Source organism: Amblyomma americanum, chromosome 5 (assembly GCF_052857255.1).
Source record: "Amblyomma americanum isolate KBUSLIRL-KWMA chromosome 5, ASM5285725v1, whole genome shotgun sequence".
Taxonomy (NCBI): Eukaryota; Metazoa; Arthropoda; class Arachnida; order Ixodida; family Ixodidae; genus Amblyomma; species Amblyomma americanum.
Genome location: NC_135501.1, coordinates 166,845,120 through 166,857,410, shown reverse-complemented (window position 1 = coordinate 166,857,410; position 12,291 = coordinate 166,845,120). Strand labels below are relative to the sequence as shown.

At 44.7% G+C, this 12,291-nt stretch overlaps 1 protein-coding gene across 4 annotated transcripts; it reads right to left on the bottom strand.

Moving 5' to 3' along the window:
* Window positions 1–4,251: 4,251 nt before the first annotated feature.
* LOC144132971 (uncharacterized) lies at window positions 4,252–11,637 on the bottom strand. 4 transcript variants are annotated; one of them, XM_077665744.1, is made up of 3 exons: window positions 11,616–11,637; window positions 9,184–9,252; window positions 4,252–7,479 (listed from the first exon to the last, which is right to left on the bottom strand). In XM_077665744.1, the coding sequence occupies exons 2-3, from the start codon at window positions 9,185–9,187 to the stop codon at window positions 6,818–6,820; spliced, it is 666 nt and encodes a 221-aa protein (XP_077521870.1). In that variant the 5' UTR covers window positions 9,188–9,252; window positions 11,616–11,637; the 3' UTR covers window positions 4,252–6,817. The 4 variants fall into 4 exon arrangements, with proteins under 4 accessions (XP_077521870.1, XP_077521867.1, XP_077521868.1 ...); XM_077665741.1 differs by lacking the exon at window positions 11,616–11,637 and adding an exon at window positions 11,294–11,499; XM_077665742.1 differs by lacking the exon at window positions 11,616–11,637 and adding an exon at window positions 11,419–11,478.
* Between the last annotated feature and the right edge of the window lie 654 nt (window positions 11,638–12,291).

Sequence of the window (12,291 nt, the reverse complement as noted above, 5' to 3'; positions counted from 1 at the left end):
AAGCTGGTCATCCGAATGCGAGCTGGACAGCGCCGCCTCCCAGTCCTCAGTTGTTGGGTTATTGATTCTTGGTATATCTGGGTTTTCTGGCATGCTCATACCATATGGTATAAGTCAGCCAGGGTGGATTGGACATATTTGGAAACATATAGCCGAACTTCACAGGATCTATATAAGTATTCGATTACAATGTCCTGAAAATGACCCCTTGCTCCGTTTAGATTCTTGTGAGAGTCGGCATATATTTTCCTCGTCAATTTCAAATGTTCCTGCAAATGTTGGAGGACCTGGGGTAATAGCGTGCGGGAAGCGGCATGAGCGCCTTCGTTTCCAACATCCCCAGTGTGTCTTGGAGTCCATATGGTTGTGGATTTAAAGTCTGTATCGTGGATTTAAAGTCTGTATCCTCTTTAGTTCTGTGTATTCTGTTTGCGTGTTTATCAATCCTTCCTCTCTGTATAGTTGAATGAAGTCTGGGAGTCCGTTATTGCACACAAGACGTTCCTGGAAACCATCGCCAAAGCTATCGCCGCTTCCTCAGCTTGAGCGATCCACTGCTATCAAATTGATGCCCATTAACTAATTTCCCTCGCGCATCCATGCATGCTATCATTTATATCCAGTTGACCGGTCCTACCACGTCCACGTAAATTTCCTCTTCCATCACGCCCCATGTTCTCCTGATGGTGTTTGCCCTAGCCTTTCTTCTTTTCTTATGATATTCGGGGTGCATATTTCTCAGAATGGGCTGCACCTCGATATTACTTCTAACTTGATCTCCCAAGTCCTCTCTGTCCTCCATAGACCAAATGCATGAGGACCCTAATCTATAGAGTGCGTCCCTTCCTGTCCTGCTTCCTGACAGCCGTATCTTCTGCGATATCGAATGGCCTTCAGTAATTTCATCCACAGTATTGTGAATGCTCATGTTCCTGTTACGTTGTCTAGCTTGTTCTCACTTTTCTTCCATTTCAGATAAGGTGTTGTGTAAGCTATCCTGCTCACAATTAAAGCTTGTATTAACTTTATGGTTTTTTTTTTCTTTAAGTCCATGTTTGTAGTTTGATACCCTACTAATCATTCTTGGCACTTGCTCAGTTGTTGCCTGCAACCGTCCAATCAATTCCGCGTTGTTGACCTTGGCGTCTATTAACAGATCTAAGATTTCTGCAAGTGGCACCTCTTGAATTTGCGCTCCCCCCACAAATACTACAACATGGTGAGAGTCTCCTTTCTTCCTAAATATTAGTAACTCCGATTTGTTGGGTGCGCATTGGAGTCCACAGCTATTGGCGTATTCTTGCACGGTATCTGCCGCACATTGTAGTCCTTCCAGCATGCTCCCGATTGACCCTCCAGAGGTCCAAATCATAATGTCATCAGCATACATTGCGTGCTTGACACCCTGTATGCTGTCCAACCTACTCGGTAGTCCTAATAAGAGGAGGAGAACTTTAATGGAACAGGAGAGGTCTGCCTGGTTGTCAGCCTGGCATGCTACTCCAGGTCCTGATAGGGTTACGTTGCTCTTCAATATTGTCTTAATAGGGTAATGTTCAAGAGCAAAGGGGACAGCACCGGCCCCTGCAGTGTGCCCCTACTTCCTAGCCGCACGAACTCCGACTTTACTTCTCCGACATTGACCCTAACTCCTTGGTTCGAAAGAAATTCTTTGATACGATTATATGTCCTTACACCACAATTGCAGTCCTGTAAATTTTTGAGTATGATATCATGTTTGACATTGTCAAAAGCACCATTGAGATCTAATGATAGAATTGCCCTGGTCGGATAGCCTCTAGGTTTGTCGATGATTTCTTCTCCTAGCTATAAAAGTACACCTCGAGTCGAAAGGTTTGGACTGAACCAGAACATCGTGTTTGGGAAGAGGCCAGTTTAATGTAAATTCTTTTATATATAACTTTTTCCACCAACTGCTGGTGCACAGTGTTAGGGATATTGGTCTCAAATTATCAATACCGATCTCTTTACTGGGCTTTCGAATAAATAGAACTTCTGCAGTCTTCCGTGCCTCAGGAATTTTTCCTTTAGACCAGCATTTGTTAAAGAATTCCATGATAGGCTCCAATGACTAGTCGTCCAAGTCAGCTAGAATTTTGGTGGTAACTCGTTCTCCGCCAGGGCAGGTATCCCTTCTCACGACCAGGAGAGCAGCACACACCTCCCAGACAGTGAACTCCTTGTCCATTTCCTCATTCTGTGTGCCCGTACTGTTGTAAGGAGACAAGTGCAATCCTGTGATTTTTTTTTCTAGTGTAGTGTCTTGTGTGTGATTTATGTACGTCTGCAGTGTCGGCCTTCCTTCTAACCTACAAGCCTCCACCCCCACCAAGAGGCCTCCTGTCCCTGCCAGCGAGGGAAACCAGTTCTATAGTGACGAGCACAAGATCCTTCCACTCCACGTTTTCCAACTCCTAGCCCCTCAAAGTTCAACGTGGTTTAGGCTGCCATCTCCTAGTCTCTTCTGTTCCCATCAGTCCTCTCCCAATGCCTACAAACAAGCTGGGCGATTTGGATGCACGTGTGATGTGCGCAAAACCTATGCCCGATGACGGTAGATGCATGACCTGTGACAACTGGAAAGGTGCTTACCACCTTGGCCAGAGCTGTTCAGGCACTGCGTCAGGCACTCTCAATGTGATGAGCGAGAGTAAGCAGGCACTGCAAGGCTTGCAGGTCAGAAAAAAGTGGTCTTGTATGGTCAGTCCAGAGGAACATGAAGAAAACAGCATTTCTGGGCAACTTGCCCTGATAAACAAAAAGCTTGTCATGCAAGTGAACTCTCCTTTAATGCTCGACTTGAGTGGATCAGCTGGCTAGCTCAGTCTCTGAGCTGATGTCATCTGTAGCTTTCATATCAGACCAATATGACTCCACCTTTGTCGAAATGAGAGCTGGACTGGCATTGGGCAAGGCACACAAACTCAAGGCCACAGTCTCTGTCCAGGCAACGCAGTTAGTCCTTGCATGATCTAAACAAGCTTGAGCAATACAGCCAGAAGGCCGATCTAGAGATCAATGCCTTGCCATCTATTGGGGTTTCATGGCCCATTTTACGCCCTGCTTGACAATTCCCTGTCGGGTTGCTTCCGGGTTGTAGTGTGGAATGAGTGCAGAAAGGAAGTCTTCCTTAAAATGGGTGTGCCACAGGGCTCCGATTTTCCCCGCTCCTTTTCAATCTTTTTATTAATGACCTTTCTGACTATCTGCCAAACTGCACAATTCTTCAATATGCTGATGACACTGTTTTGGTCACACAACATATCAAATATAGGGCAACAATGAAGATCTTGCCAGATAATGTTACAGCCACTGTCAAGAAGTTTTGCAAGAACTACATTCATGTGTACGCCTCTAAGACAAAGATCATGTGCCTTCGATCACCCCATAAAGAGGCCTAAATGGATATACGTCTGCTTTTACATATCGATGACATCTTTCCCTGTTGTTGTAGCCCTGTTCAATATATGGACTCTTTTAAACACTTGGGAGTGTATTTTGGCACCGATTTGACATGGAGCACTCATATCAGGTACGTTGGTAGCAAGTTCCGCACTGTATCATGGCTTATATTCAGTATCAAATCATTCGCTCCTTTGTCTGTTCACAAGATGGTCACTTTCGCCATCGCGTACAGCACTCTTTGTTACTTCATAGCAATTTTTTGAACTGCTCTGTGCATCTTCAAAAGAGCGTTGATGCCATGCTAAAAGGGATTTTGAAGAGCGCAGCATACCACTGCACGCTTCCAAAAGATGTATCCTTGTTTAACTTTCTTGGAATGCCTTTCTTTAATCTTCTTTTTATGGAGACACTCATCTCCCGCTACTTCCGCAGTAGTGATATCAAGAATGTCGATGTCCTATGTTGCGCATCAAGAAAATCCTCACGATGTATTGTACCGCACCACTTTGACATACTTTGCTAAGGGAACCCAAGCGATATATACCACCTGTTATCAATCTTCTTCCAGATGATTACATCGCAGTTGATTTTCAACATCAAGCTAAAAATTTGTTAAGATTTTAAAAGAAAAACTCAGTTTTGCAATCCTCCGATATGTCAACCCGACTGCCTGAATTCTGCTCTCTTACTCTCACTTGTACTTTTCTTTTGCTTGGTTTGTTGATATGCATCTCTTAAATAGCAGCTCGATTCTTTTCCTTCAATGTTTTATCTATATCTGATTGTGCCTTTGGCTGTGTCTGAAATGTTTTGTTTTGTTGGGGGGGGGGGGGGGGGGGGGGGGCGAAGTCCAACAACCCTTGTGTTAGCTTTGATGAGCCTGCCTCATTGTGCAGCTGTATGCGATTTGCACAACAAACATCATAATTATTATTTTTACTATTATTACTAGGACGTATTGGTAAAATGTGAAAGCAGGAAGCTCCCATTCAGTTTTTATAGAAAACGAACCCACACCAGAACATACCTCATCACTTCTGCTCACCCGGCGACACACAAGAAACTGTAGTGGCAGCTACCATATTCAAATTAACACAACATATCTACAGGTCTCCTGAATACCGGGCAAGTGATTTTGAAACTGCACAGCAAGAATTTTAATGCAATGTGTACCCAACTTCTTTTGTGGCATCTTGGGAAAAAAAGTTCTCGTCCAACACGTAGAATTCTCTTATCGCTATTTCTGAACCGTGCCGCTGTTTCGTACACCCAAAGAATGATCGAGGCCTTGGAGTGCATCCTCCTCATGTTCCAAGTCCATGTCTCCCATGTGCCGACAAAAATACTGCAACACGCACTGGTTTTCGCAAAAGGCATTCTTACCAAAGAAGCAAACCCTGCTGTTCTTGACAGCATCCCTTGTTCTGGCTGCGACTACATCTACACTGGCAAAACTGGTAACTTTGAGCGGTGCCTAAAGAGCATAGTAATGATGCTAGAAACAAAACTGGACTACAATGCTGTCACCGAACACGCCATATCAAGAGGTCATGAATATCAACTGGGGTCAGGCACATGTACTAGCAAACCAAAAAGAAGAGATTTCCTCACCTTTACCTGGAATCAATAATGGTAAAAATACTAGCTAGCCACATCCTCAGTCGCAATGCTGGAAACCAAACCTCTGTATACACAGACTACCTGCAACCCTTATCACATATTTTGAAACCCATATCTCATCTCGCATTATTTTATCGCGCTGGTTTTTTTTAATTTTATTGTCGACTTAACAGTTTCACGTTTTAATGTGTTTGTCCTCGACCACAAGAGCTTTTGTCCAACTCTCAAAGCTACTGAAAGTCTCGGCATGATTTCTGGCAAGAAGGATGCTGCACCTATTATAAAAAAAACTGCTATGAGCTCTTACAAGAATTAAAGAAATGTGTGAAATAATGGATTCAAGTCCTATATAAATCATTCCCTTCATAAATTTTTATGTTTTTATAAATCTAAAGGCATTACAGGCAAGAGGGTTTAGAGGCACTGTACAGTTTAACTCAAAGATTTCATTAAATGGATACAATTAGATTAAACTATTTTGTGCTTCTGATTTTCATGACCGTTAATGCTATATGCAAATGCCTGGTTGTCGTTTCCAGGTTATTTAATGATGTTATGCTGCATCCTGTGAGAACCTTCATTCCTTGTCCTTTGTGTTTTTGTGCTAGGCTATGAGGGGTGATAGAAATTGAACAGTAAATCAGAAAACACAAGTTACAGCAGTATTTTGAATGTGTCTCCTTTACTGTGCTCCTCTCAGGAAAGTTTCTAGTCTAACTGTGACTGTCCAGCAAGCAGCCTTTGCTTACTCATTGGACATCACACTGACATCGCTCCTTAATAACCAGACAACACGAACTGGGCTGTGTAAAAAATGAAATTTAGTATGGTTAGGCAGGGAATGTGAATTATGTGCACTAGCACTTTGGTTTTCACTTTGGTTTTGGTTCGAAGCTCTGCTTTCAAGGCCAAGGAGGCTTCAGAAAAAGATTGGCGATATGGGCGAGCAGGGGCCTTAATGCAAGCGCACTAAAATTGGAGGGGACTTAAGCACCGCCTTAAGGGTATGACAGGATAGTGTTTGAGTTAATGCCCATATATGCGGAATCGGTCATGTTCAACTTTACACTGATAGATCGTCATGAGTCCTCACCCAACTCATGGCATATTGGTGCAGTGTTTAAGCGTCACTGGCCTGCAATGGCAAGTGGGGCTTGTGATACCCAGGCTGCTCTTCCCATGCAACTCTCATCACCAGACAGACAGACAACCAAGCAACCCGTGCTGCCAAACAGACAGCGGCGACTGAGCAACCCGTGTTGCCAGACAGACAGCGGCGAAATCGGAGAGTGGGGGTCTTGATAGCGCACGAAAAGCTTTTCCACTGTACTGAGTATCAAAACAAAACACCCAAGTACTTACTGAGAATCAAATGCGTAGAAAAAGCCCTAGCAACAGCAGTATCAACAACTGTGCAGTTCATCTGTTCATGACAATTTTACTCTTACAAGTATAAACTGAAAAATTGTCTGCCCAAAAAATTTCATCACATTGCACACCCCTTCACTGGTAATATGGCACCACAAAGCACACAAGAATCAGGACCTTGACAAAATGCAGCCCCACCTGAAACCCCCTTGAAAGGGGAATCAAAGAACGAAAACCGTAACACTACTGGCAGATCCACGCTATGCAAAACGGTTGCTTGCAGGTACTCCAGCAAATGCTGGCAGAACAAGCTGCAGAGAACAGTGCATGCCCTTAGGCAACAATTCTGGTGTCAACATTCCAACTGCTGGTTGCATACAAATGCCTCGAAGCAAACAGGGCATTAGAGTGGGTTTGCACGTTTGTGATTGTTTAGATGTCTATACATGCTCGACTTGGCGTTGAAGACCATGGGGCACAGTTGGCATTGGTATGGCTTCTCCCCTGTGTGGAGGCGAAGATGGGTTCTCAGAGAAGCACTCGTTATAAAGCTCTTGTCGCAATGAACACAATGGTATGGCTTCTCGCCTGTGTGAGTACGAATGTGCACTGTCATAGGCGACTTCCGTATGAAGCTTTTACCGCAGTAAGTGCACTGGTATGGCATCTCCCCCGTGTGAGTTCGAAGGTGGACTGACAAGAGGAACCTCTGTGAGAAGCTCTGATCACACTGAGTACACTGGTAGGGCTTCTCGCCTGTGTGGGTGCGGATGTGGCCCTTTAGGCCATCACTCGTGGAGAAGTGCTTGTGGCAACGACTGCAGCGGTACGGCTTTTCGCCAGTATGAACGCGGAGGTGGGCAGTCATGTTGCACTTCCAAGAGAACCCCTTGCCACAATGCTTGCACACATAGGGCTTTTCCCCCGTGTGGATACAGAGGTGGTGCATCATTTGGGTGTGGTTATCAGTGGTATAGTTGCACTCGGAACACGAAAACTGTCGCCCTCCTGCTTGTGGTTCTTGGCAAGGCGATGAGTCACGGCTGCTACGAGTGGTGTCCGAGCCTGCACAGAGCAAGAAAGCATGTTTCTTTACCTCTTATGACCTGAAATTTTTTTCCCTGATGAAAAAAATTTTATTCATACCCAGAACATCATGGAAGCAAATTATCACAAAATTTTTTTGATAATTTGCTGCCATGATGTACATTTTGAAGGTTTGTCGCGTAAAAGGCACCACAGGCATCGTGTGCAAAAAAAAATCTAATCAGTGACTTTCACTCACTGCAGTGCTTCCTTTTTGCTTGGACAAGCTGCATCTTGCATAGCTTGTGAAACAGCTGTATTAGGTGATGCTTACATTTTGCACAGATCAGCCCTGGCTGACCTTCGTATCGTGACATCTTGAAGCACTGCTATTTGTCATTTCTGGCTGACCACTCTGAAATGCTGTGCGGTCCTTGGCACTGCAGCCCTGGACTAAGGGCCCCATCAGTCTTCAGCAACATTTCTCTATCTCTCTCAATAAATGAATTATTATTACCACCAACCCTTCAGCGAAATCCTGTAAGCCCATCAAATAAATCAACACCATCTATAAATAAGCTGTATGTAGCAACAACTGCTGGCTGAAGCACATCCGAGACCTTCTTTTTCCTTCCTTGTCGTACCTCTTGCGCTGTCCTATTGGCACAGCACTACCGCTTGTGCTGGTGAGTGTTCCGCCTAGATTGTCGTACCATTTTGTGACTGTCACACCTACTCCATCGGCAGAATCACCTTTCTCTTCGCAACTTCCCCTTCCTTTTTTTCTTCATTTTAGCACCACTGTCAAAATTGCAGCAAGGAATTCGGTCTCGTGTGCTCCCGATGCGAAGTTCGCCCCATCAGCAGTATCCGCTTCGTGAGCAGGATTGTAGTCCGAATTGCCGTCGCTACTGCTCGGACAGCTGTTTTAGCTCTCGTCCCAACACAGCACACACGTATTCTTTAAATATCTTCAGGTTCATTCGAAACCTAAAAAAATTGCCTCTTAGCTAATATAATGCAATTTCTTGATGGTTAAAGGTAATTCAGGGAGCAAAAAGACGGAGTCTAAACGATCCCTTATAGCCTGTTCATGCAAAAACGCAACATACTGTTCCCAAAGTACAATCCCTAAGGACTGTAAGGAGGTAAACGCAGGACAGCGGCCATCTGAGTCCCCATTGTGCGAGAGAGGGCAAACAGTGCGCAGACAGAGCAAAGCGAAGCCGCAGGCTGCCAAGACAGACGTGACATGGAGTGATCTTGTGAAAAATTCACAGCAAGCACAGACCAGATCCAAGGACAGCACAACGCAAGAAGCAGGGCAGGGGTTAACCGGTGTTGTTCTGTCCAAACCTTCATGGAAGCTGCTTGAAGCAAAAGTGGGAGGAGCTGTACCATATCTATGGAAAAAGCGATATTCCTGCTTCCTGGTTTACAGAAACCCGCTCATGCAATGCAGAAACAGAGCTACCATCTTGGAAATACGTGCAATTACACGTCAGGAATACTTCAGACAGTGCAGCTGCTACGAAGCTAAACGTGAATGAATTGTCATCAAAGTATTTGCTTGTGTCAATGTGTGGAACTAGCCAATTTGCACAAATATGGCAAGTTGGCAGGAGGTCATGGAAATATTCAAATGAAAAAAAGAGAAAAAGTTTTGTTGCAACAGTGTGTAAGATAGCAGTGCACATGATAAAGACTACTATGAGGATTTTCAAGATAGTAAGAATGACTTACCCATGACTAATCCGTAGATTGGAGCAGTGGAGGCGTACTCATCCAAAGTGCGAGATGACGGCTTTCAACCTGAAAAATAACAAATGAAAAGAAGCACTGCTGAGTCGATTCGGGACGTTAGACCTCACATATCAAACCAAACCAAGCATCATTTTTGACCTGAATTTTCTTCCATTCCTTCTAATGCATTCTTTTCATCTTTCTTTTTTCACTTTTTCTGCACAAACACTTACCAGTATGTGATAGGGCGAAGTTGCTCAGCGCAACACCTGAATGGAAACGGCATTTGAAAAAGGAGCAGACAAAACGAGCACAGACTACTACCGTCCTAGTATGTTTGTGTTGTCCGTTCCGTCATCCTAGGCCGTAGCGCCGTTGTTTCCATTGCTGCAAATGAACAAACTAGCCCAGATTGACGCAGCCACAATCGAAATTCAAGAGGGACTAAGTCCAGTATTTGCTGAGTAATTCTGTAAGATCTGATCGATTTATATGCTAAAAAGGACCAAGGCTCATTATAGTACTTCCTAAAAAGAGTTCAGATACCTGGCCAGTGGAGACAAGCTTCCAGGGACTGCATACCTTGAAAACACTTATCCATCTTGCCTTTCTCTTATAACATACAAAGGTATGATGGATAAGTGTTTTCCAGTTATGCAGTCCCTGGAACTTGTCTCCACTGGGCAGGTATCTTTCTCTTATCACATACAGTTACCGTGGTGCCTCAATGGTTACGGTGCTCGGCTGCTGACTCGAAAGACGCGAATTTGACCCCGGCGGGCAAATTTCGATGGAGGCGAAATTCTAGAGAGGCCCGTGTATTGTGTGCTGTCAGTGCGCGTTAAAGAACCCCAGGAGGTCGAAATTTTCGGTGCCCTTCACTACGGCGTCCCTCATAGCCTGAGTCGCTTTGGGATGTTAAACCCCCATAAACCAATCTTATCACATACAAAATTGCGCACAGTATCAAGAAGAAAAAATAAGTATCTGTCACTCTCCAAAGCAGAGCATACAGCATATGCAAAATGTTTGGTTTGTTTGTCTCCCTGGTGCTTATCTAGAAATATTTAAACTTTGGTCATAGTTATGAACCCAAATTCACAGAGGAAGAGTGTCAAAAGAACCAAGGCTTGTAGCATCAGGTTGGAGTTGGGATTATGTGAACAAGAAGCTGCCATTTAAACAAAATTGGTTGTTTAATGTTGGATCATGAAAAACACATCCTCCGCGAATCTGGGTACCAGCATCACAGAGTTTCTAAATATTACTAGTACGAAACTCTATGCCCGGCGTCAGCCAGATTGATTACATGCCCCCATATCCACGCATTCAGCAGCATGAAAGTTGTGAGCATAAGAAAAAAAAAAGCGGCAGCTTGATGAGAAAAAAAAAGTCATTGGGTAAGTCAACCATATTTCGTGACAATTCAAGAAGCAACGATCCCAGAAAGAACAAAAATCTCGGGCATGGAGGACATCACAAATACTGGTGCATTCCACGGATAGGATAGGATAAACTTTACTGCTCTAGTTTCTGTACACTTCCGAGTGCAGAGGTCGTCATCTTGCGATGTCTTCGCCCTCTTGAGCGAGTGGAGCTCGTATTCGAGGGCCCTATTGGATCTGGCAGCTTTCACGGCAAGTTGCACCAGCATTCGTTGGATGGCTGGATGGTGGCTGGAAAGCGCTTCCTCCCACTGCTCCCGACACGGTTCTTTCTGATTATGGAAACTATAATTGTCCTTGGGCTCCCACGTTGTGTGATACACCGTGGGTCTGCCTCCGCATTTGTGGCACGTGTCCCTGTACTGCGTTGGATACAACTTATTTAATATGAGAAGATTAGCAAGGGTTTTTGTTTGGAGCCTCCTCCATATGACCGCATCTTCTTGGAGTCAGGCTAGAGTGCGGTTCCGGATACCTTTTCCTTTACCCCCCTGTAGTAATTGGTGATTACATCCCATGGAACATTGCCTTGTAACAAGTGAAAGTGAGCAATGCCAAGCATCAGGAACGAAACACACTGCTCTAGGCGCACTTATACACAAAACCATGGAGAAACGCTTGCAGAACGCCCGGCAGGCCGTTTTCAGTCGCACTCAAGCGATTACCTGTGCGCGGCAAAAAGCGCAGTGGACGGACCATAACGGCCAGCATGTGCGCTGTGACAGCTGTTTTGGCAACAACTACGACCAGCCGCTATGCCCGTAGATTTTCTAAATAGTACTGATATTACCCAGAGGGAAAGCTGCTACCAAACTGCCAAACATAATTTTCCTCCCTCCAAGCAGCCAAACTTTTTTTTTTTTACGTGGCTTGGCTTGGCTAGTGTTAGTTCTGAAACGTATATTGCAAGGAAACGTATAATAATAATATCTGTTTACTGTAAGTTGCAATAAATTAGCGGCATAAAAGATAAGTGTAAACAAGTACCCAGTTTGCACATGGTGTCACATTTCAGAGTCGAATTTCGATGGAGACGAAATTCTAGAGGCCCGTGTACTGTGCGATGTCAGTGAGGTGGTCGAAATTTCCGGGCCCTTCACTACGACGTCTCTCATAGCCTGAGACGATTTGGGACGTTAGACCCCCATAAACCGTAAACCAATTTCAGAGCTTTCAAAGTGGTTAAGGCGCTCGCCTATACTGAGTCGGAGTATCCGGGTTCGAACCCGAGCTCGGCGACCGTGTTTCGATGGAGGCGAAACCAGTGAAACGCAAAAGGCTCTATGTGCTGTGCGATGTCTGTGCCCGTTAAAGATTCCCATGTGGTCGAAATTATTCCAGATATCTCCACTATGACACCTCTTCCTTCATTTCTTTTCTCAGTCCCTCCTTTACCCCTCCCCTTACGGCGCGGTTGAGGCGTCCGCCGAGATACCAGACAGATACTGCGCCATATTTCCTTTCCCCAATTGACACTCAATATTTTCCAATTCTGTTAACGCTAAAACTTCCAAGTTTAGCGTCGGTTTCATGAAATAAACGAAAAGTTCAATTGTTTCAATGCGCCGTTATATGTACACTGCGGGTTCGCGCTCTATGTCCGTACTTGACATTAAAAACTTCCCAAACCCAGACACACCACCTTTCTATGAGAACGTTGTAT